The sequence below is a fragment of the Manacus vitellinus genome, unplaced genomic scaffold (genome assembly GCF_001715985.3).
Source record: "Manacus vitellinus isolate BGI_N305 unplaced genomic scaffold, ASM171598v3 scaffold_1_pilon, whole genome shotgun sequence".
Taxonomy (NCBI): domain Eukaryota; kingdom Metazoa; phylum Chordata; class Aves; order Passeriformes; family Pipridae; genus Manacus; species Manacus vitellinus.
Window position 1 is genome coordinate 44,728,531 of NW_021939396.1, and position 26,349 is coordinate 44,754,879.

At 38.7% G+C, this 26,349-nt stretch overlaps 1 protein-coding gene across 1 annotated transcript in view; it reads left to right on the top strand.

The window, feature by feature from the left end:
- Nucleotides 1-26,349, top strand: part of CDH2 (cadherin 2) — a 116,143-nt gene that overhangs the window by 52,912 nt on the left and 36,882 nt on the right. The window contains exons 4-5 of the mRNA XM_029959381.1: nt 23,952-24,175; nt 25,994-26,140. Coding sequence (XP_029815241.1) covers nt 23,952-24,175; nt 25,994-26,140 — 371 coding nt within the window. The remainder of the gene's footprint in view (nt 1-23,951; nt 24,176-25,993; nt 26,141-26,349) is intronic.

Consider the following 26,349-nt stretch of genomic DNA (forward strand, 5'->3'; position numbering starts at 1 on the left):
GAAAAATAGGATTAGAACTTTTATTTATTTATTTTGTCTGGGAGTCAAGAGGAGACTTCGCTGTAGTTTTGAGGGTTTTGAATTGGATCTGGGGAAAGATTAAAAGCCTCGCTAAAGATTTGCATACTATGGACGTACATTATGGTCACTGTGTAATTGTTTTACTGAATGTCCATGGGTTCAATGTATAAAAACATCTTGTACCCCAATTCTGAGCAGCATTTGAGAGCCTCCTCTAACAGAATGAGGTAGGCTGCAGATGGGAATCAAACCTGAAAAGGGATTTTGATGCAAAAGCATGTGCAAATGCCTACTTTGTTTATCCTGTTTGTTCTGCCTGCCTGTTAGAATGTGTCTCTAGTGCAATTCACAAAATGGATGCTGTTGTTGATGAATCTCCTGCAATATTTTATTTGTTTTAAAAATTGAAGTCAATGGAGAAGGAATATTTTATATTGTGTTCTGCCTCATTCGTCATAAGCAAAACATAGTTGTGTGTTTCTGAGGCTAGTCTTTACTGTTGGGATTGATGTCCGAAATGATGATAGCACAGCTTGATTATTTAGTTCCTATAAACTTAACAGCAGGAATCATGATGCCATGAGTACAAAATTAACCTGTATCCATACTGGAGGATCTCTCTGTTGTAGGCAGGATCTTGCACTTCCACCTGTTGGATAGTTGGGTTTTTAATTTTACTAACTCAGGGAATAGAATTTTTTGTCCCTCATAAATCATGCTGAATTGTACTGCCACAGATGCTTCAGGTACACAAATTAGCTACACCAAGGAATGGGTCATCTGTACATGGAGTGTATGGATTTATTCATTATCAAAGAAACTCTAAATGATGCATCAAAGAGACTTCTCTGTTACTTTGACCCAGTCTAGGAAACTAACACAGTTTTCAGATTTGTACTTGCATTACTGAATTTTTTTTAAGAATATGGTGGCAGATTTGCATTATACAGATGATTGACAAGTCAAAGACTGTACTTCATAAAGAATGACCAAGCATTGGTGACTGGTCATGCTGATGCTGCAGCATCCTAATAAGGTCCTTGGATTTTTGGCTTGTACCCAAGAAAACACTGGGATGCTGGGTAGATCTTTTTTGTTTCAAGTACAGACCCATGACATAGACATACAAGAAGGAGACCTGGCAAGCTTTGTACTGTGAGTGTAAAGAGGTATAACCATGGCAGTACGTCCTACTCATGGCATACCTCTCCAAGAAGGTTTTGCTGCCTTAGCAGAAGAGAAAGCATCACAGGCTAAGCCCTGGAAGAGTGCAGTTAACCAGTGTTCAGTGTGGTATCTGAGGACTGGATTTCCGGATTTTATTTTTTTTTTTAACCTTACTGAAATCATAGGCTCTCCAACTGAGAGGTATTCTGTCTTGATGATGTTTGGCCTGGTCTAGATATGCCTTATACCTAACCTATGTGATGCCTGCAATGAGATTCCAAAATCGATATCATGGTATTTATAAATAGTTCGATTTTTAGTGGTCCCAAAAAACCACAGCTGCTCTTAGCAGTTCAGTTAATACAATATACTGTTTTGCATTTAATGGCAAGACAAATGGGCCAGAATTAACAGAGATGGGTTGTTTTAACACTACTTTGTGATGTAGATTGTTTTAATACTACTTTGTGATGTAGGCAGCCCTCATTTGGAAATACATTGGATAGCAGTTGATCCCATCAGGTTGAATGTCTTCTGCATCTTTTGACCCAGGTTTTTTACCATTGTCAGTCATATTTATGAGAGGGTGGCAGTCGTCTACTACAGATACACAGTTTTACATAAAGATATCAAGAGGTCTTCTATGATAGTGTTGGTGCTGATTATTTCAATATCCTTTTGTCAGATACCTATTATCTATCTGTTTTATAACCCTTCAGAAGAGACTGGGAAGGCAAGGAGTGAACACCTGTCTGTGTAGCCTCATTACTTCCCTCCTCTTCAATCCAGTGTACAGACAAAAGAGAGAGGAACAGTGTGAAAGAAGAAGAGGGTATGATGTGAAAAATTATCAGATCCAAATTTTCCCTGTTTGTCTCATCTTCACCTATCCTACTGTCAGTCAGAACTAAGTGTTGATATATCATGCACAATTTTTGGTGTACTCACAGAATTTGAAAGTGGGCATATAAAAGTCAGCAACCTGTGAAATCAGGAATTTTATATGCAAACAGGCGACTTGTGGCAGGGTGAGACCTTCCATCTCTTTTTGTGAGAAATATTTACAGCCCCTGCACTCTTATCATGCATGCTTGCTATCATGCTTGTCCTGCAGGAGATTTAGATGCAGAGACAGGGAGAACCCTTGCAGCAAACATAAACTAGATAGTCACTCTATCCAGCTAGACCTTAATGTTAGTGCTTAATTCAGGAACTGATAGGTTATTGTGACAGTGTCTATCTAAAGCCAGTAGTTACTACTATTGTCATGGCATCCTGTGATGTAGGTCTGAATTACATTATCAATGAAAAGTACTGCAAATTGAAAAGGTCCTTGAACACGATGCACGTTACAGTGCAGTATGGAAGAGGTCCAGTCTAACCAAGTGCAGCTTCATAGTAATAGCCTTCATCTCCAAGCAGGTTAAAGGGGACAAAAACTATGTGCTTGTCCTGTCTCCTCACAAAGCTAGAATCTGACAGAGTGTGGTAGGGAAGTTACGCATTTTAGAGTTACAAGACTTACTCGTTAATTGGAATAGGAAGCATTCACTGTTCATGGCCTCCTTAAAAAATAGATTTCCATCAAAATTCTTTTCCGTGCTTACCTCAATTACACTGAGATAAAACTTGTAGTTTTCATAGTTAAAACCTAAACGTCTCTAACCATTTCTCTACTGGTTACCTCATAGTATGTTGCTGGATTTCTACTTCAAGTTTGGAAGGAGCCTAGCAGAAGAACACTCTAATAAATGGAGAGAGCCCTCAGAGCAGCTCCAGGCCCTTGCACAAACCAGGAGACACTGCTTGCTTTATTTCTCGTAAAGACCCTTAGGTGGAAGGGTTTAATGCTTGTTCCGGGCTAAACCTTCAAAGTGAGCAAGTGTGAATCTCATTTGCTGGAGCTGCCATGTCTCAGGCTCCCACTCCCAGGGATAAAAGGTGCTCTGGGGCTGCATGAAACCTCCTAAGCATGTGCAGATTTCTACCTCAATGAGCTGGTCCTGCTGCCAGCATTCTCTGCATACTCATCCCAGGGAGGCCCTCCTCCGTAAACTCCACATGAAAGAGAGCAGACTAAAAGCCTTAGAAAGTGCATCCAGCTTTTTGTTTCCTTTGTCATCAATACAGTGTGTTCTGGTGTCTCCAAGACAACCATGTCTAAAAGGCTGACTGCATCTTTTACTGCAGCTCTATAGTTAGTTTGCCGAGATGGGCTGTGAGGGCCAACCTCTAGCCATTTTTTTTAACCATGTTTTTTCTGAGTAGTACCTAAGTGTACTGCAGGTGCTTCCTTTGGTTTCAGTTTTATTTCTAGAATTAAGCTTTAGTTTATCAGATATTTGTTTTAAAGATACTGTTTTAGGGTTTTCTCAGTTCGTCTTTCTTTGAATAGTTGTAAGGAGCAGTTATGATGTTCCCAGTAACAGTCTGCAACAATGCTGGCTTTCTTTGCGTTTCGGGGCCATTCTGCATCTGATAATAGATGCCTTCCTGCCACTGAATAGAGATGTACTGAATTTTGTGTCCTGCCTGCTCTTTGTTGCCCACGTGCGCCGCCTTCTTTCATGATTACTGATTTCAGATTAGTTAAGAAAGTCAAAATACTTTGTGTTACGATTTCTGTCTTGTCAGTTGGCATATTTGCAAATCAGAAGAACTGGGGGGAGGAGGGGAATGATATATGTGTTCTCTGATCAACATCATCCCAATCCTTTTCTCATGCTCATCTGCCCCAGATTTGGCCTCTATGTTCCCTTCTGTGTAATGTACTGCTCTGCCACTTGCTTAGAGAAAACTAGTGAATGAAATAGAATTTCATGAGGTCAGGGGCTTTGGGAATTGCTGTTGTTCTGTTTCCTTACAGTTGTCTATGAGAAGCTGGACCAAGGGTGATCTCTTTCTGCTGAGGTGAAGAGTAGTTAAAGATCATGTAATTATTTATAGTTCATAACCATGTCAGTAAAGAACACCACCCCATCCCTGCTATGGGCCTTGTCAAAGTGGTAACATGGATGTCTGTAGGAGTAAAGCAACTGTTCTTCCTGCTGTCACTTTCCAGAATGTCTGAGACCCACACACTGAGACAAAAGAAAAAGAAATAAAATTCTCTCATAGCAAATTCCAGCCTGAGTGTTGGCAATTTCATTCTCTTGGCAACCCCAGTGCACTATAAAGGTATGTAGATAATATACTGTAAAAATATACAGATAAATAGATAACATTTATGTATGTTGGGAAATCTTTAAATGGATGCAACATCCTTAATAGTGTTTGTTGTAAACCATTAATTTATTTGTACGTCAGAATCCAGTTTCTTAGAGATAAAATTGATCTCTGCAAGCACTGTGTTGTTGTTGTTGAAAAGGATAAGCAAAGACTTGCCTGTAGACAGTAAGAAAGGACTGTGGGAATAAGACACTATTAGTGGAGCTGTAGTCTGCAATGGAGTGAATGAGAGCAATCCATAATGTGTATGACCAGGGCCATAACTAACTTGGCAGAAGCATTCCCCCTTGCCTGTGTGCAGTTGTTGAGACCAACCATGTTTTCCCTTAGCACTGTGTTTAGGAACATCTCCTCTGGTTTTCTGCCAGGGTCCCAGCAGAGCAGTCTAATTGAGGGGCAGGGGGATATACTATAAAGGAGGGGGAGACTGGGTTACTCTTCATGCTTTGGCAGCCTTGATTCCCACACACATACCGTACACACATACCCCTCCTCTTTTTCTGTTAGCCATGAGAAATTTTAGGAAAAGCCACGGGAGCAAATCCTCCATTTGGTGGTAAGATTCCAGGCATCAGAAACTGTGTTGTAGCTCCATTTCATTTCCCTAGGATGCATTCTTGCAGTTCTTGTGCATACCAACACACACACCCCCCTCCCCAAATCAATACCAGCATGCAGTACAGAGAGTTTTCTGGTATCTACTTGTTTCCCTTTAGCACTTCCTTTGCAAACACAGTGACTTTACTCTGGAAAAGCTGGTTTTAGATTGTTGACATTTTATTTATTTATTAAGTATCAATTTGAGATGCATGTTCAGGAAGGTTTTTTGTTTAACTTTCAAATGAAATCACAAGTGAAAACTCATGCATTTTTCTGTAACAGTCTGTTCATTTTTTCGTCTCTTGCCTCATTTAAAGCAAGTATAAATAATACCAAGATTAGTTTAATGCTTTCAATCTTTGAGGTGGGATTTTTTTCGGTGGTTTGTTTGTTTGGTGTTTTTTTCGAAACAACATGAAATTGCATTTCCCTTAGACGCCATCCTCCAAGAGTTTTAACAGGGCAGTGGAGTAAATAATACCTAGAAGTTGGAGGGGGGAAGTAGGACATGTGACTTATTTATATTTTTGGGGAGACTTAAATTTTATATAGACTTGTAAGAATTTAAGGTTGATATGGTTGGCCTTACTGTAATACAGACTGTGGCTGGTTGGTTCAGGCTTTTTAGATCCTGCTTAAATTCACATTTATAATAACGTGGCTGCACTCCTTTAGTTGTTAAGTTGCACCATAAATCATTTGTTTCATGTCTATGTAATGTTTTTAGTAAATTGACTGATGAGGGCATTGAGTTACGTAATAATGAAGACCTTGAAACTATAATTAGTTTTAATCTACTGCGCTATCAAAATAACCTAAAAGACAAAGCACTTTTCTCTGAGTTATTGTTTTAAGTTGCATTTAATAATCACAGTTTATAATCTGTTAAATATTTAATCATTTTGGTGTTTCATGTTTCATGTTTTCATTGTGAAAGGTGGATTGTTTCTCTCTGTAAATAGATCAGTATTATCCAAAGTTGCCGTCTTCTGAGATGGTAATATTTTACAGTTAACTTCAGTTTTAGGAGTTTTGACAAAAATTGCACTTTTTCCTAGGTAGGGGGTTGGGGGGATAGGTAAAATGATTGTTTCATGTTATTACTGAAATTCCTAGTTGTCACCAACTGTGTTATAATTTCTTTAACATGCACTAGTGGTGCAACCTAAACTACACAATGGTCCACAAATAAACTTAAAAAATCCATGCTTCTGTTTTTACCATTGATAGCACCTGCTAGTAGGCTCTGTCATGTAACTTCTGCCAAGCTGTAAATAAAATAATTTTTTAGCCATTTACTGCTTCCTTCAACTTGCCATGCAAATCTTTGGCCTGAGAGAGATTTTTCTCATGAGGAATTTATGCAGCATTCATTGTTTTGCTATGAAGATGAGGGTAGATTGTTGCTCCAGTTGTAAACCTTTGCAAAAACAACTTTCTAAAATACTGAGTTTTGGAGGGATTTGTTTGCCTGCTTTCTGTTTGCTTTTGAACTGGCATGCTTATTACTCTTTCTGGACATGTTGTGTAGAATAATTTGGGAGGCAGGAAAGAGAGGAAAAAAATAAGTGTGCTACACGTAGCATAGCACTTGGCAAACTTGATAAAGAAACAGACCCTAGGACTCGGCCCAATTTCCCTAGACACCAGTGAAGTACAAACGCTTTTATAGCTTTCACTGCCCAAGGCAAGCTGGAAAGAATTACCACCCCTCCTAGTCAAAAGCCACTTGCACAGTAAACAAAATAGTCACTAAACAAATTGCTGCCCTTAATATTTGGCTGACCTGCGTGACCCTCTGTCCCGCCTGCATGGCAGAACTGTCCCTGCAGCAGTGTCACTGGAAGACTCAGGGCTACAGCATTTCGGTGGCGTTTGATGTTGTATTCTTGAGCTCTGTGTTTGTGGGTCAGAGCATAAATTGCTTGTCTGAGGAGAGGCTGAGATGGCTTCTCTTGTCTGCAAAGACAGAGGTTTGTAACAATTACAGGAGGAGTAGAAACTGCCTGTGGTTAGGTTCAGATGGTGCTTGCCCTGTGCGGTGTGAAACTGCCCAGCTCAACCATGGCAGCAATAGCAGTGGATCCTGCTCACCTCTCACCTTTCCACTTCCATTTTACTTCTGCAGGGTAACTCCTGTGTGACTGAGGAGGGATGTTTCTTCAGGTCACCCAGTAGAGCAGCATTAATAGGGGCAGGGATAGATGTATGCCCTGTTCATTCCCTGCCTCCTTTACTGGACAGTTTTATTTACCTTAGATCATGTTCTATAGTAGATGAATTTGAAGCCCATAAGAAGTTTGCTTTTTGTTTTTATTTGAATTTATTATCCATGTCCAAGTCAAACCATTACTATATGTGCATGATGTTTATGAGCAGATGAGAAATGCAGACTTTACTATTGGTCCAGTAAATGTAGTAAAGTACTGTGTCAGGAAACCTAAATGCACCTTTTAAAAGCTTGGTAAATTTAATTTTGGGAAACAGAAATAATTTATGACACAGCATTAAACAATATCAAAAGTGTATTTGGTTCTGATGAGCCAGTTCTCTAATTAAAAGCTGTATACATGTATTGACTAGGTCTTCTAACTGTATTTCAGGCTCAGTTGAAAAAAGTAAAGGACAAAGCCTTCTTTCTTAAATTAATAAAAAACTCTCAAATCTCAGCCTTCTGCAACTGATGATCACAATGAGGAAAAGTGTCAAATATTATCAAGTATTTTAAAAATAGTAACTACTACCTGACTGAAGACATTTAGGAAAGGGTGGATTCTTTCCATCTAGATAAATTACATAGCTTTTTTGATCTTAAACATTTAGTTTTTCCTTCAGATTAATGAGCACCACAAGCTCACCTATGCTTTTGACCGGTTGAGGCTACAAAGAGAGAATGATTCTCTTTGACAAGAGAGGAAACATTTACATGAATCATACTCATTTATATTTTCTGAATAAGAAGACAAAGATTTCTATATGTAGTTTAAGTGGTGAAAGAGTTTCAGGACAGTTTTTAGAGAGTAGTATTGTTTTAACTCATTCATTTTTTGATTACTAAGTATGACTTCAAATTTTGTTTTACAGACTTTCATGCTGATTCCTTTGTGGAAGTCCTCTGAATTTAGATCTTGCCTGGTTTTTAGAATTAATTTAAGAATTGTTTCTGAATTTTTGGAAAATGCAGCATGAGTTCTGTTTGCTCTTCATCTGTCATTAGATAACAGCATCTCGAGTTGTGATGGGGAGAATGCATTTGACAGAATAGTGGAAAGAAGTGATGTGCCTGATGTTGTTTCGTAAAATACTGTGACATAAACTGTCCTAGGTGAGGGAGGTCTGTTTGCATAAGGCATTGCTGTTTGTCCTGGCTCTGCCACACTGCATCAAGATTTTGGGAAGACCATTGGGTCTGCTACCTTTAGAGCTGACATTTTTTTAATTTCCTCCCCATCCTTCCCATTTTGGAGAATGATAGAAAAAATTTCACTGGCACCTGAGAGAAAGGGCCTGTAAATTTCCATGAAAAACATAGGCACATTTTATGGCAAACACCTCTTGGACACATCTAGTTGAAAAAACGTGAAGGTGGACAGTTGGCTTCTGTCACGTGTTAGAAGACAGGCTAAGGAAAGATGTAATGGAGACAAGGTGTATTAAAGATATTAATTAGTACTGAAACAAGTTAACATTGCAGTACTTGGCAAAACTGCAGACATCTCTCGGATCTGAGGGTAAGCTAACATAAACTGTACGTGAGACAGTTGAATGTGATTTGTAAATAGATCAAATGCAGTTACTGATTTTTTTTCCTGGGAGCTTGTCGAGAGTACCACAGTTCCATGACTAAAATTTCAGATGTCTCAAGTTACTCTGTTTCCTTGGTCCTCAATGAAGAAGTTGAATCGTTGTATTGCAGACATCCAGCAATAAAGGAGTTAGGGAAAAACCACATGGATTGGTAATACCAGTTTTTTTGAAAATCTGTAAGTTATGTCTGTAATGGGAAAAATGCCAACAGATGCACATTAAAAGTGACATCTGCATTTATAAAACAATAAACTGCACTTTAATGAACTTTATCAAACTGTTAACGTCTAATAAGGAACAGCAGCCATGTTGTGTGCTTGAGAGCCAAAAGTCTTTTTATTTTACCCAAATGCCTTTCTCCGTACCCACATTACCGTATGTATTTCATTTGTGGCATTATGGGTATGTTCCTTGGTAATTTTTCTGATTTATGACACTACTAAGCATGAATCTGTTAAGACCTTCAAATAAATATTATTATTTTATGACATCATAGTTTGTTGTCTTTTGTAAAATCCTTAAGTTATGTACACAGTATTTACAAGGATTATTGAAAAATGGACAGGACTTGAAAATGAAGTTCAATTTTCAATGACTCTTTGCTTTCCCTTGGCAGCATATCAAAGCAAAGTAATAACATCTCGGTGCCAGTGTTTTAAAATGTAGCTCAGATGTTTATTGTAAGGTCAGATCTGTTCCATCTCACTTGCTGCTTCCTCCTGCTGCTGAAGAGGCTGCTTTTAGTTTGCAGAAATCCCTTTCTCTTGGGAAGGTGAGCTTTAGATACCACGATCTTGGGCCCTGAGAGGCAAATCAAAATAACACATCACTCATTTACTGTAGGCATTACCTAACTTAATAAGAGCTATTCTGGGCTCAGAGTGCTCGGCTGAGATGGCTGATCAAATTGATTATATTGCTTGCTAACCTGTCTGATTACCTCATCAAAGTGTTATACGCCAGCCACGTGGACTCTCTCCATGGGGCAGGAAGGTCTGCAGTAAAGGGACTGTGAGTAGCCTGTCCAAAAAATCTGGAGATGTGATACCACATTTTCTGGATAATGCCTTTTGGACAACTACTGAGCCTGTGTTTGCAAACTCTCAAGCTGTATTCCTTGTGAGCCTTCTCCTGGGGGCAAGTGAATTCCTCACCTTTGCTTTAAAATGGGGTAGGGTGATGTGAATATGGATCTATTTTCCAATTACGGTGTGCACCTTTTAATAGAAAGTAAAAAGTAGTGAAGAACGTGTGCCCTAACATTCCTTGAAATTAATAGAAAACATTTAGCCTTGGGCTGGTTTTTTTGTTCAATTTTTTAGGGTGTGCATGTGTGAGGGAGGGTTTGTTTTGTGACTTTTTAGTGTTGGATTAGTTTGGGGGTCATTTGGTTTTTTTGGGGTGAGTTTTTGTTTTGGTAGTTTTTGTTTGCTTCCTTTGGTCTAGTTTTGTTTGGGTTTTTTTGTTTCGTTTTATTTTATTTTAATTTTCTAGAATACAACCGTAAATCCTAGTGAAATAGATCCTAAACATCGCTGCACAGAGTCCAGTCCTTGCCTGCAGGATGTAGTCTGGCCAGACCTGCATGCAGATGGCTTGTCAGTTCCCTCAGACACAGGCGAGAGGAGAGAGCGGTTTTTGTCTGCTACTGACAAACATCAGACTCCCAACATCTGATGACAGGTTGCTATTTCATGCTCTACAGTTTTGTTTCAACAGAAATTCAGTATGCTGTTTCACTGAATGACTTTGTCTTCTCTCTTTAGGTGAAGCAATTGCATTTATGGACTGAAAGCATTTTCACATGCCTACAAAGCCATGCCTGGGTTATAGTATTGGAGAGGAGCTGTGCATCATGCACCAAGAAAGGATAGAATTTTGTCATGAGGAACTTTCACAATTGTTTAGATAGATCACGAATCTGCTTATATTAGCTATCAAAGTACAGCATTTCGGTGATCTTAGCACACAATGTTCATGGTAACGCTTAACATAAGGAAAAATATCTCTCGATCAGCAGTCATCACTGTAGGACACACTGGGTAGTATTTTCTGAAGTACACAGCAAGTGTATCATAGCTTTCTCTATTCCCTTTGCAAACTGACATTGTTTTGGGGGAGAGGAAGTGAAAAGAGATGTTTGTTCTTGTGAGTGAATGCCACAGGTGCCTATTTGAGGAAAATGGAGAGGAATACCGATGGCAGTTGAAGTAGCCATTGAAATGTTGAAATGTTTATTACAATGGGGCTTTTCCACTCAGATTCCTTTTGGAAATGAGTATTTAGTGTTGTGGTAAGCAAAGCAAGGGGTGCCCTCCTATTGGAATAAGACAGTACTTGGGTTTCTAAAGGAAAATTAGTTTCATTTTTGTGATGCATTGATTCGGCAAGTTACCATTGAATGTTTCCATTATTCAGGTACTTGGACTGTGTTTGACTTATCTAAATGTTAGAAGTTATTACTATTTTCATCTTATACCTAGGACTCTGGTCAAGGATCAATCCCATTACACTGATTGCTGTAGAAATAATCACCAGACACTTTGCAGTCTAGGCATTTAGAGGGTGTTGCTGCGTAATCTTTACTAAGAATCTTAGAATGTCGTGACTAATAATTGAAAAATCAAGACTGCATAGAGTGCAATAGCTCACTGCTTTTCAACAAAGCAGTCTTGACTCGGACAGTAATAGGTTAATTGCCACATCCAGAAATGAATCCTAATGATTCCCTTTAGGAGCCATTATCACATGTGGGGTTTTCATTGAGATATTTATAACTGTAATCTTTGGTCTCAAAGCTCATGTAACTGTTCAATCCAGCAAAGGGTTTCAGAAAGGTAATATCCTGCTCTCATCCTTAGGCTTTGCTAAAAGTAGAATTTTCAGTTCTAGTTCAATCAGTCAAGCCCCTGCTATTTTCAGGCATTATTCCAGTCTAACACAATTTGAATGTCAAGTGTCTTGTGTTTTGTGCTCACAAGGCCCACAGGAAAGTCTAGACACACACACAAAAAAAAAAAAGAAAAAAGCTGCATTTATCATAGGCAGTGTATCTTCAAATATATCAGAAAATCTGTTCTTTTTATTCTGTGTTCTTCTGTGACTAGACTGAATCACGACTGTTAAACAAGAGTCTGTTCAGCCAGGTCTATCTCTTCTGTTTCCACCTGGAATAAATTGCATAAATTTGCACAGCATTGTCTTGGCTTAGGATTCTTAAGTATGTCTTAATTTTGCAGTGACTGTATTGAAAGTTCTGTTTTGAATAAAGTCTGTGTGTATCTCTCTCATTTGTCTGTATATTTATCCAAAGGTTTATTTTCTTTTTCCCTTTTCTATAATAACCCTGGTACCGTGTTGTACTGCTGTCATGCTTGTCTGCATTTTGTGAAGAAAATGGTTTTTATCAGTGTTTTTTTTTTTTCCTGATGGAACACCTTTTTTATTTCTGTCAATTCTATTACTGTCAATTTAAATTTAAGGGGATTATCTTAGCCTCATAATTTTGTAATGCCTAGACAAGGTATTCAAAGAATGGTAAAAGATCTTGAAGGAAAGTAGTGTCACTTGAATTTCGACTTAAACTGTGTCAGCTGTACACAAGTGACCTCATGTTGGTCATTTTAATGAGTTTGCACTGTAGGGTGCAGTCAAACATAAAGTAACAATACTATTTCTGCTTGCAGCTAGTATTTCTCTAACTTATCTAGAGTCAGGTAGACCATAAATGAAATAAAACAGTAATTTGAAAAGACTCGAGTCTGGGGTCCCGACTGCAGCTTAGACCCAAAGAAGCCAAGTTTCTCTTCCTCTTTTGTTTTTTCCTTTTGTGCTGTTGAGTTTTGGTGACCCTGCAAGGATGGGTGGTTTTTGTCTCATTGAGAATATGGTTTAGGTAATCAACCAAGAAGATATAAGTAATTAATAATCATCTGTGAGCCTTCACTAATTGCCACTAAAAAGTATTCCAGCACTGGATTTTTTTTTCCTGATCATTGTACTTATTTTAGCTCATGAGGAAAAACATGTAGAATATGTACTAATTACTCTTTGCTACCATGTGTGGATTGATTACAACACTGAAGTTTTCCTATGGTGTTGCAATGTTTTAGGTAAACTTCCATGTTCAGCAGTGTCAAGTAATTTCCTGTATATTTCTGATTCATTTTAATACTAGTGGTCCTTCGTTTATTTTTAAGGTGTGTACACACATTTATTGGAACTAGGGGAAACATGAGGCGTATTTGGAGAGATGCTATAACAAGATGTATGAATCATCCAAATAAAAGAGTTATCTTCAAATAGGTGAAATCCTGATAGTTCTCTTGATATTTCCCCCTCTTTATTGGTAATCAATTAATGATTTATTAGCATGTCACCTTTTCCATTTTAAATGTTGAAAGCGATACACAGAAGGAGAGTATACCCATCTAGACATTCCTTTTACCCACAGGGACACCCTTATGATGAGACAGACATACCGCCCTAGCTTTCTGAGTTCTCTGCTTTGTTATGGGAAGCACTACTGTGGCCTGCCTGTGAAATACTCTGTACTAGCCTGCACCAGTCACCAAGTGCTTTTTTTTTATTTTTAAGGTCAGATATCTCTGTTTAAAAATAATAATGATAAAAACCTGAGGTCTGACTAGATTCTATTAAGCTGCCATGCCAACTAGTTTTCTGCCTGAGGCCTACTGGACATGATCCAGTGATAGTGTAATCCATGGGATTTATGATTTTTATGGCTATCTAACCACATCAGTGTAAATACTGCTAGGCTGTCTCTGCTGTCTCTTCCACTCCCTTTGGCAACTGGCAGGTTTCTTGCCCCTGTTAGGTACAAAAGCACAGTGTTCAAACAAATAGAGTATTTTTTCACCGTTACCATTTGCTGAGGTAATGAGCATCCCTGTGTTACACAATGATTCTGCTTTGAGATCGGCTGTGCCTGCTGTATGCTGTGGGGATGCTCATGCAGTTGGGCCAATATCCAGCTCTGTTGGCTGGAAGGTTCTCCAGGTTCCCCCCTGAGATAACAGCATTCATCTTTTAGGAACGAAGTGACATGCAGAGCTTCTGCGGTAACTAGAGTATGACTAAGGACCTTTTAAAAGTCATAAAGAATAATTGCAGCTTTGGAAAATTAGACTGTTGCATACCGAGAGCAATGACGTGAGAGAGGGACAACAGCCACCAGTGTTGGACAGAACAGACAGAGGAAGGAAGGAAGGAAGGAGAGGAAAATCTGTACTGATGTTTGTGGAGGATCATCGCATTCAAATGTGTGCTGGTTTGTGAAGCTGAAAGGCAAGTTTAGGGAAAGTTGTTCCCTTTCCCCTCACAGTGTCCATAGCCACATGGGAGGGACTGCAAAATGTGGTCCCAAGCAACAGGTGGTATTGTGGGGTATGCAGCAGAATACAGAATATTGAATGTTCTTGCATCTGCTTCAAGACATTTCTTTTTTAAATGGGAGGCAAGGAATATCGACCAGATCACTGCCATTTTGTCAGTGCTGGGAATTTTTGTTTGATGCAATGCAATGCAAATACAACATTCACTTCTGCCTGAGCAGTCCTGTAATTTAATGAGAAACCACCCTATTTTTATTTTATTGTATTTCTTTTCATAGTAAGAAGTGACATATAGCCTAAAAGCGATATATGCTTCTTTCCTATGTTCTGTTGTTGTTCCTAAACCCCTTTTAGTGTGGGGACTTAAGCCACTGTTTAAAACTGCTGAGCGGTTGCATTCATGAAACAGATCATCAGCTCATTTGAAAGTATGCACCCTTTTGATATTTCAGCAAGTTCTTCTTCTTTACAGAAACTCCAGGAGCCTGCATATTTATTTATGTAGTTCATTTATTTATTTTTGTAAAGACAGCCCTCCAGTTATCCTTCTGCCTAGGTGTACTTGAAGCCTGAGCTGCAGCCTGAAATTAGTAAAGCTTTGGCACTTTGGTCAGGAGCACAGTTGAAAGTGGGAACAGGAAAAATGAGAGCATCAGGGAATAAAGTAAGTTTAAAAAACTAGAAAACAGAACACCTGAAGAGATGGGGAGGAGGAAGAAGAAAGAAAGAAAAGCTAGGAAAAAAGCTTGAAACGTGAAGCATATAAGAACTTCAGGCCAGGAACAGTTGGCAAAGGGGACATAAAAAGGCATCTATTCTCTGTTCTCGCTCTACTTATTGCTAGCAAGGGAAAAGAAACGGGAAAAAAAAAAGAGAAAACTAACTTTTTTTTTGCATTTTCTAAAGATAGACTAAAAGGGAAAGCTGCTTATCTGGTTTTTACTAGATATTTAAGTCATTACTGTAGCTCTAAAACTGCCCTTTAATTGCTGCACCATAATTGTAGGTATTTGTTTCTTACACTGCTTAAGGTCACATAAAAATGAATAGGGGTAAAAATAGGTTTCTGTTAAGTGCCTCAATTTTGCAACTGTTTTCTGCTAGCTGTCTGCAGAGACAGTACTTTCCCTTTAGTCTCCTGGTTTGGCTGTTAAGTAGATATATTTTTTAATTACCAAGTTGGATTTTAGCAGGTGTAGTCAGTTGATGCATTATGGGTATAAGAGATTAGTGTTTAATCCTTCTTTTTATTACTGTGTGGAATGGTATACTTGGGAAAGTATTAAAGGTGCATTGCGTACTCTCGAGTACAGAAATGACATTTATTACTGAGTTTTCTTTCAGCTAGCATCATTTAGAAAAAGGCTGGCATAGAACTCTGCAGGGGCCTATAGGCTGTTCTGTAGTGAAACTGCCTTAAACAATACAGAGTGGAAGAAAAGGGAAAGAAACCTTTTTGTGTTTTAAAACAAAAGCAGTTGTCGAAATATAAGTACTTCCCCTTCTTGAAGATGTTTATTCTCTTTTTCTGCATTTTATTTTTTCTGAACTAAAGACAAAAGGGGTGTGAAAGCGCGGAAGATCTTTGTGCCAGTGAGTGGTAGAGGCAAGGACTGAAAAGGGTCAGTGAATCAGATATAATTTGGACTCTGTTTGAGATACCAGTCCTGTGTTTTGCTGATGGCTAGTATTCCCATACTGAAAAGCTGCAGAGGCATTTCTATCGAATAGAAAGAACATTATCCCCATTTTCATTCTGGCATGCCTGTTACGACTTTGTTCTGTAAACAAAAAGGATTATGGGAACTGGAAACTAGATGGCATTTTATTAAAGAACTGTGTTGAGCCTTTCCCTGTGAATACAGAAATCGGGAAGTCTGGTGATAGCCACCTGTGAAAGAAAATACTTTAAAAATAGGCATTTGTGTTTGAGTTATTAGGTTTTATGAGGAAGAAGTCCTGTTACGTATGACAGAACTTTAATATTTCCCAATTGTACCCTGCAACAAAATACTTTAAAAGAAAAAAATCTCAGTGTAATTGTAAAAATTAAGAACGAAAAAAAAATGTTGCAGAGATAGGGAGAGTGAAGTCTATGTCCACTATCATTCTGTCATGTAGGCTGCCAGATTGCTTTAAAAGTATGTTATTTTGGGAAATGTGCATATTTATCTATTTAGAACTAGTAGTCTGGGGAGTGGGGCAGGAGAGAGAATTGCATTGAATCATAGTTATAGTAACCAGCACAAGTTATTTTTACCAGCATATCATAAACCTTTTCATGAAACTTTATAGCTTTTGTGCAGTATACTACTTACTTAACATCCTAATTCCACAAGGTAAAGTCATATATTAGTCCTAGGTTTTACCTAATGCCTGCTGCAGATCACTCAAACTGCTTTCAGCTAATGAAAACAGCGTACAGTATGAATTAAACTGAAGTCTTGCATATCACTTTTCCTTTTAATTATTGTTTTCCTAACTGAATAGACAATTAAACAAACAGTACAGCATGGAAATGTAGAAAGTTAAGCTGCTATTAGTCAGATCATGAAACACCTAAAGTTGGTTAATAGCTTGAATGTATCCCTAGTTTTATCTCAGTTGAAACCTTTTGATGTGATGCTTTTTTCACCTCTTGTGAGCTTCATAACCTGACTTTCACATGGCACCAGGTTTTAAAGCTTTTGAAGACAAATGAAATTAGGAATTAGAAGCAAATGGCCGTATTCGGCCCTCAGTAAGTGGCAAAACTCCAATTGGGTTTGTGTGACCTGCTGAAACAGCCCTCTACTTGGCATGGGCTGGGGTGGTAGAACGCAGTACTCAGCAGAAAGGCAGAGATCTTCAAAAGCAATTACTGAATTAGCAGACTTGCCCTTCAGGAAGTGGTGAGTAGCTGCCTTTTGACAGCCCGGCTTTCTTTTGAAGTGTCGCAGGTTGGTTACTCCAGAAAGGCTCAAAATGAGTAATCTCTTTGAGATTTTTCTGGATGGTCTGGAGTACAGGATGAACTAAGTGCATGAATATAAAAGTAGAAAAGAAAGGGAATTAAAAATGAAAGACTAGAAGAACCTTTTAGAAACAATGCTGGTGTATTGAATTGTCTCTAAAGAATATAATGACAAATTGAGTAACTATACCGGTAGGAAAATGGCCATTGCCTAAAATAACCTGATTATAGTCCATATGTCTTTTGAATCAGCAAGTAGCTATTTTTCTCAGCTTACAGCTGAAAACAAGACATTTTTCTGGCTGCTGTAGACCACCCATGTATCAAAAATCAAATATTAAATAATTGTTTTAAGCTAGTTTCAGGAAGTTCTAAAATCAGATCCACTTTAAAGGTGCTGCTGGTGATGGAAAAGGCAAGTTAGAATGTAGTTCAGTTCTTTGTCATTGTAACAGTTCACTGTGATGTCAAAACCCCACTTCTCTTGAAGGTCGTCTATAATTGTAGTAAAGGATGTCTCAGGGGCATTTCACATGCCACTCCAACAAGCCATGAACTGAAATACGAGCATGTGCGCTGTTTTAGTAGGACTAGCAGATCATCTTACAGATACAGAAGTAACCAGTCTGAATAAATTACTAATTTATAAAGTAAGGGGGAGGTTATGTGAGGGTTTCTGTGTAGTTTTCTCCTGCTTCTCTTGTCTGAGAAGACTTGTTAAATACAGAGTTCTTGGAGAAAGCAGCGTTCAGATATTAAGTATGCAAATAGCTAGACAGTTCAAGGAGAATGTTTCCATATAATTTCTCGTTCTATCAAAGGTAAAAGTGGTATCTAGTAGGTAGTTGTGTCTAAGATACTTTCTTGTTCTATTTATTTTGTCTGCTGCAGAATGATTCCGAGTGGTTTAAATACCCTTAGGTTTTCCATTTTATGATGAACGGTCTCAACTGTATTGCTGAAGTACATGTGTTGTTATCACTTGGCATTCATTGCAATTTCCATAATGTCCTCTTACTGAGCCTTTGCCTTCAGGTCAATGCTTAGGCATTGAGAAGAGCATTCAAGAGGATTAACACCATTCCAGCAAATTTCCAGCAGGAAGCACACTTGTTTGTTTGCATGTGGATGTTATCTAGAAGTGAATTGAATATTTTCAAAGCACAAAAAATCCAGATGGCAAACTCACTGCAACTTGTCTTGCAATCAAAGAAAGTAAAGAAAATGCGGTATTAATATTCTATATTATACACAAGTATGTTCATGAAAAATTTATGTTAATAATATAACCCATTATATAATTTTTTTGCTCAGTCCTTGCTTGGATCAAGTAATTCTGATGTTATTTGCCTAAGAGAAAAAGAGCAGAAGCAAGGTGTCGAAGAGTGCAAACCAACATAAGTAGCTGAAAAAGGTTTTTTATTGTCGGAGAAATGGTTCTAAGTGATTGAAGATTACTAGTCAGGTACACGAGGCTAGACTTAGACATGTATTTTGTAGATACTATGAATCATTCATTTCATTAGACCTGAGCATGAGTGGTAGAGATCTCTAGTGCACTTTAAATGAATTTGCATGTCTAGTTCTTAACGTTTTGTACACTACATATGTATGCATATGTTGTAATTACTTCCATGCAAGAGTGTTAAACTGAGAGCTTCCTTTCATACCACGTAGCTTTAGATTTTAATTTCAGAATGTTGCAGTCAGAGGTTCTCTTTTATTCTTGTGTAATAATATATACTTGTCTTGGGTTTAGGACAGGAAAAGACTCACAAATTAGGATACTAATGCGTTTTTGTCTTAGGGTATAGTATTTAATAATAATCTTATACTAAGAAATAAAATTTTTCTTTTGTTTAAAGACCGTAGTTTTATAAATCCTTGTGCACAACCGTATTTTGAACCTGGGAACTGATTGCATTTACTCCCATGTTGCGTATTACTGCCTTGGTCTGACTAAAGGTATTCTCTTTAAAATTGAAACAATATATTTCCTATTATGATTTAATACTTTCTATGGCTTTCAGATAATATACTTTTAAAAAGTAGATACTTTCAGAAGATGCACAAGATACTCAGATGAGAAATACTTAAAAATCCACAAGTTATTTTTACAGATTGTGATACTCACATCTGATCATTTATGCAGTGTTATTAAAAACCAGTAAAATCAGATAATTAATCTCTTTCTGCTGCATACAAAGTGACTAAGATTCTGCATAATGTATCTTGTTAACCTTCTTTTTAAGTGAAAAGAATCCCTGTGATTGATTGGTCAATGTAAAGTGACTTATGGAAAGCATGCCTCCCTTTCCTGTGGTTGTTAGAAAGAACATAGTTGCAGAAACAGTCATTATCCACGGTACAAAAAAAATATCCCTTGTAGCATTTTTGAAAAAAATCTTTGCCTAAAAAGCCACTGTCAGAAATCACTCTTTGTTCATACTAGTTGAACACTGAAAAATGAAGCAAAGTGATCTGAATCAAATTTACGAGACTGATAACCATGCGGCTGGGGGGAGAGTAGCTACTGCACAACCTGTACTCTGCCAAGGGAATTTAATTATAGATGGTTATACTTCAGTATAATTTGATAATATGTGCTCCTTGCAAAGGGAGAATAATTCTCACAAAGCATTGACAATTTTATACGTTTTTACCAGGATACTGTCAAAGGAAAGGGATTTTCATTGAATTTCATAATTTACTGTTGCCTGGAGGAAGAATATCAATGAAGTGGCTAGCAGGGTGTTTTTTTCTTGGTTTTATATTTTTTGTTGCTGGAGTCTATATGTAAGAAGATGGGAGAGGAAGGAATCCTCTTCTTTATAAGTTCGAAAATCTAAAATGAATAAAGTATGTTACTCTGTAATAGATGGATAATAATTTTTTATAAAATATGGCTGTGATATCTTAATCTTTTGGACCTTAATGGCTGATACTCATTTTAGCTTTTACCTTTTTGCAAAACAATAATGATCAAAGTTTAGATTAATATTCATTCTCTTTCCCACTCCCTACTTTTCAGAAGTAAGTCAGAGAAGAGCCAGAGGAGGATGTGGCTCACTCTTCATTCTTTCAGTCAGGACACTCTTTTGAAGAGCAGATTTGGAGAGAAGTCATAGCTGAGAGGTCAACAGAGGCACAGAGCTATTGCTGCCTGGCTTTATTTGCGGGGGGGGTTGGTGTTTTTAGTGTGGTTGGTTTTTTTGTTTGATTGGTTTTTTGACTTAGTCTCTCAATGTGAACTGTTTCTGAGGGTTTTGTTTGTAAAAAGTGATGGCACTTCAAGGATGCTCAGCTTCCTTTATTGCTGGGGTCTGGGTGGTCTGTGCCTCAGAAACCAAGTACAAGTAGCACTGTTGGTAGACCTGTCATTAACTTCTTAAATAATTAAATGTAGTACCTTTTGAGTAAGCTCTTCTTGGACATCTTTTTATTTTTGTGCTAGGCAATATAGTGTGTCCAGCTCAAAAAGTTGGACAATCAGAATTACAAATTAGGACTGTGGTAATGATTTCTAGGTACTGCAATAGCTGTTTTAACTGGTAGTTTTATATCCTTGTCTTAGAATTATCCCTTTTCTCAGTTGGCTGTTGCATTTCAACATAGTATTTCAGAAAGCTGACTCAAGCTGCAAGGCTTATTTTGAAAAGAATGGGTCAACATCTGGGAGCTGGACCTTCTACCTGTCAATTTTCTCTTCCCATGTGAACAGCAAAGCAGTTCTGTCACCTTCTCCAAATCCTGCAGACCTGTAGGTTGTAGATCATAGGAAAGGAAGTCATTGTACTTGATGAATCAGGTAGGATGGACTTGAGGAGCCACAGGGATTGCTTAGAGAGTAATATATGTGAAAACTTACGTGAGAGGCTGAGTGTTAGAATTTCAAAAAAGCACTCTCTTTGCTTATGAGGAAGACCTGAAGCAACATTTCCAAGAAGGATTACAGGAGGAGCCCTGCTGGTGAGGCTTCAGCCTTTTACCCAGGCAGATTGTTTTTCCAGCCTTCAGTGTTTTGTGGACATGGCATGCTCTTCTCCCCAAAGTGAGGCTGGCATTTCACAGGGGAAGACCTTCAAATTCTGCGAGCCATCTGGAAAGAGCAGTATCCCTGCCCAGTCCAGCAAGTTCATTATTAAGAAGGTTGATGCTGTATCATTTATTTGGAGAAGTGCTGTGCTTTGTCTCGTTTTTGTACCTACTGGGCCCTTCTAAAGTACTAAGTCTTAAAGAAAGACTTAAGTCTTTTCTGTCAGGAGAGGGCAAATGGGGGATTCTGGAAAACAGAAAGAATGCAATAAGGAAAGAAATTTAGTCTGTCACCTGAACATCATCTCGATCCTTGACGTTCAAATACAAAAAAGTATGATTCTTCTTCTCAGTACCTTCCTGGAAACAGTGCATTACAGGAGAAAGTGTATGATGCATGACATTTAGTAGCGATTTTTCTTGAAAGGGACCTTTAGGTTTTGCAGCTAAATAGTTTGTGCATGGTTTAGCACAATATAAAAAGTCCAGTAACTGAAATGAGGCATAAAGCGTTATTTCATCTTCACTATGTGAATTTCAGCACAACCTTCATAATGATGTTTTGCATTTCTGTTTCTCATACAATCAAAATATTTCATAATGCCTTGGAAACATTAAAGAATGATCATTGATTATAAAAGCACACTTCCATTTTTTTGCTTATTATTATTTACAGTCATCCAGAAGATAAGTGGTGGTGAAAAGAATTGGGTAAAGAAGGCAGTATCCTGTTACCAGTTCTGTTTTGTGCACTTTGCATCATTATCTATACAATTGGTTTTACTGACTTCTTGTTCCAATGTACATCTTTCAGACATGACAGAAGGAAGAAGGAAGGGAATTAAACAAGAATAGGTAACTCCTAAGTAGACTAATGGATATGTGTAGTACACAAAATAGCTTTAAAAAATAAATAAAAAAGGCAAGGTCTTTAACTTAGGTTTTTTCTGTGAGGTAAGTATTTACTGCCTCCCCCATCTTGTTGATGAGGAACGAGGAAACTAAGCCCCCGCACTCCTAAATAACCTACCTGAGATGACACAGCTGGATAGCAGGCTGAGCTGGGCACAGAACTTTATCTCTTAACAGATTTCTAGATTTCTGTCATACCCGTATTGTCATGGTTTGAGACAGCCCCACAATCCAATTCCCTAGCTCCATTCCCCCTCCCACATCTCAACCTAATGTGAGATGGGTTTTTCCAGACAAAACACACACCAGACTCAAAGTGGGGGAAAGGGAATATATTACAATGACTGTACAAATAAATACCATATCACTTTATACACACGATCACAAACTATCTCTACCATGACATATGTATTTACAGTGGATCAGATCTCTTCTCCCCTCCAAATAAAAGTCCAGGAGGGAAAGAAGGACAGATCCCTTCCAGTCCTTAAGCAGCAGCATCTTCTGAGGCAGCAGTCTGTCTGTCTTCTCCACATGCAGCAGCTGATAGCTGGATTTCTGCCAGCATCCACGAGGGAGGTATTCAAGCCTCTCTCGGCCCCATCGCCTCCAACCGAGGGGTCTTCCGTGGGCTTCGTAACCCCAGACAAGGTCGTATCACCACGTCATATCACGAAGACACAGGGGGGTCTTCGTGACGGTCTGGTATCTCCAGGAGACTCAGCTCCTTGCAGGGCCTCTGTGCCCTGTCTCTCAGGCTGCCACCGTGGCAGCAGTGCAAGGGGGGGAAGAACCAAGGTCAACTCCCCCCGCATTCCATCTGGCCGTCCCGGTCCAGCTCCGGGACGCTCTGAGCTTCTCAGCTCCTCTCTCTCTCCGGTGCTGCATGTCTAAAACTCTTCTCCTTAATAGGAGTCCATCTCCCTCTCTTCTCAGAGGGATCTCAAAGGAGTTTTGGGGGGCTGGTACAGTCTTACCCCCAGAACTCTGTCTCTCAGGCTGCTGGCTCTCTTTTTCCCGGCTCTCCTTCCAGGAGTCCTTTCTCTGGTGCTGCATGTTGCTTCTGCTGCTCCTTCAGTTCAGGTTCTTATCTCTGGCTCTCTGCCACCGTTTCTCTGGTCAGTGCTGGCTTCTGCTCTGTGCCCATGGAGAAAACATCTCCCGGCATAACTACAGGCACCTAGCCCAGCTTTATGCTGTTCCAGGTCCCTGCAGCCCCCCAGCCAGGGGCTGGGAGGGCCCAGAGGGCCCAAGGGGCTCCGAGCCCCTTCCTCGTGGCTCTACAACATGGCCACCTCTCCTCAAACAACCAAAAACTACAGCTCTTCTTTTCCGGTGAGCTTGTGGGATGTTGACATTTTTGCAGGAGCGCCCATTGGACAGAACTCCAAAACTTCCAGGGGTTTCCACCCCTTGGGGTCTACCACTTTTCTAGCCTCTGGGGGAAAACAAGGTTCAAACCACGACAGTGTTTGAAATCATGGTTACAGTGTAATTAAATTTTTTGAGTGTTTTTACTGAATTGACTTGACTGAATCTTTATGAAGCTTGAGGTACAAACCGCTGCAGCCATCCACTGAAAACCAACATGGAAGGAGATGGTTTTCTTGCTGGTGGGGGGGGGTCGATCTTTGTGAGGAAGGCAGTCTGTCTAGACTTAAAATCTCTGCCTAGCAGTCCACAGAAGAATACCATTGTTATGTGGACTGACCACTAAAGTACAAGTCTTAACTCATAATTGCATGTGATAATAGCGGTTACAAGTTAAGTATTTCTGCTTTTGAATTTGTTCTTAATGCATTGCTTGTCACACTGAGTTCAAGTGGGCCGCTTTTTCATTTTTTTTTGTTCATCATTTTGTGTCTTTTTTACAGTGAGGTTTCAAAGCTGTGATGGAAACAAAAAAATACACTTTGGAAGCAGTGAGCCGGATTTCAGAGTAGGTGAAGATGGTGTTGTCTATGCAGAGCGAAGCTTTCAACTTTCAGCAGAGCCCACAGAGTTTGTTGTGTCTGCTCAAGACAAGGAAACCCAGCAAGAATGGCAAATGAGAGTGAAGCTAACCCCTGAACTAGCCTTCACAGGGGCTTCAGAAAAGGTAAAACAGCAACTAAATACAGCATGTGTAAATGTAGCTCTACAAACAGGCATAAAAATAGGGTTTTGACTCTGCCTGTCATGTACTTCTCCATGAGCCAGCTTATTAATGGACACCTGGTGCATGCAAAGCTGGAGCTTCAGAAGGAACTTCTGTAGTCTTACTCTGTAGCTTTGCTAAGGCATGGAAAGACATGCCTGTTTAACTGTATAAGATTCATTTATGTTTGAGCTTTTTGTTTGTGTAGTTTGAGATTTATACCTGAATTTAAATCTCACACAGCCATTTCTTTATTTTAAATTTCTTGGAAGTATTATAGTATTTATTCAAGTGGTTAAATGTAACCGGAAAATAAACAAATCTGTGATAGAATGCATCAGTCACATTTATTAGATGGGAGCTGTAGATTTACAGCAGTAAGTAGGAAAGCAGTTCTGGCAGGGAATATTGGCTTTGTCTTGTCCTGTCATAATCAAATTGGAGATTGTATTAATTATTCATGATTCCAGCACTTACTTGTTAAGGAAGATAGTCTCCCTCTGCTGGAAGCTGCCATAGGATAAACCACTTACAAAACTCAGACATAGCAATATGCAATTAACAGTGTCTTTACTTTAGGAAAGCATATTAGGTTGTCTACCTCTTTCTGTTATATTACTTGCTGCCTGCTGTTTCTTGCCTTCTCTTTTAAAATGCTTAGTTTACAGATAAAGAACAAAATTTATTCATAGATTAACATTCCTGTAATAGGTACACATTAAAGATTTAAGCATAATGTCAAAATAGACGATGCGGTTATGCAAGACAGTTTTCCTGAGAACACACTGGAGACCAGTGCTGTGTAATCCTCATTTTTTTGTTTGCTTACGCAATGATTGTGTTAAATCTGCTAAGGCTTGTTTTTAACAATGGAAATACTGTCATTCTGTTCGTGGAAGTATAGTAAAAGAGCAGATGCTTAGATATGCCAGAGCATACCCTGTTCATTCCAAAGACATGGTTCAGGTATCCTTACCATCAACAGAATGTAGTGTAGTAGAACTTGGCCTTCAGTTGGACATCTGTTTATACTTTGTGACATAGTCAATTAAAATAAAAAAAAAGTTTTTCTTTTAAAATATTTGGAAAGCATTTTTGTCGCCCTTTCTCCAACCTTAGGTATGCTAGCTCTGTGTGCTGTCATGCAAAGGATGAAATGACTGCAGATACAGAAGGGAATAGGAAGGGAATGTTGACACCCGGCAGAGATTAATGCCCAGTGTGTAAAGTGGGTCATCTACTGCATCCATCATGGTTGACATAGGTTTAAAATAATTACAGCATTAATTCTATGGGATTTAATAGGGTCATAAATATTTGAGACATTCCTTACCAGTTTGTATTAAACTTCTCTCGGAACTCAAATTATATTTTAGAACATCCAGATCTAAATTTAGTGTACAGTAGCACATTACCTGAACTGAAGTTCTAGCTAATGAGAAATACGTAAAGGCATACTATTAAATTTGCAAAATATTAACTACTTTTCAGAAATTGCAGAATAGTTTACACAGTAGTGCCATGTTATAAATGGTTTATAATTCCCTTTCTCTTCCAAGTTTAATAAGGAAAAAAGGAGTTCTTATAATTTTGCGGTGCAGTTGTAAATAATATTGGTTATTTTCATACTGCACTGTGAATGCAAATAAAACAGTTCCATGAACAGAGAGGAAAGAAGGCCTTTTAGTCAATTATGTAATTGTATCTGAGTTACTTTATGATGTCTGCTAGTAATTCTCCTTCTAACATGTGCTTAATTTTATCTTGTACCTGGGAAAGGACCAAAGGAAAATTGAAGACATCGTATTTCCATGGCAACAATACAAGCACAGCAGCCCTTTGAAGAGGCAGAAGAGAGACTGGGTTATTCCTCCAATCAACCTACCAGAAAATTCCAAAGGACCTTTTCCTCAGGAATTAGTTAGGGTAAGGAAGTTAATGGGAGTGTGGTTTCAGTGTCCCTCTGAGAGCTCTTGAAGAAGTTTTGTGTAAATGCTGTCTTGTTCATCGTCCAGATGTTTATTGGAGTCTTTTGGGCTGGTTTATGCTCTGCATAGCATACTGGGCTACCTCTAATTTCCTGGGTTTTAAGTTGTCCCTATGCTTTTGTACTGGTGCAAGGTGACCTTGGTTTG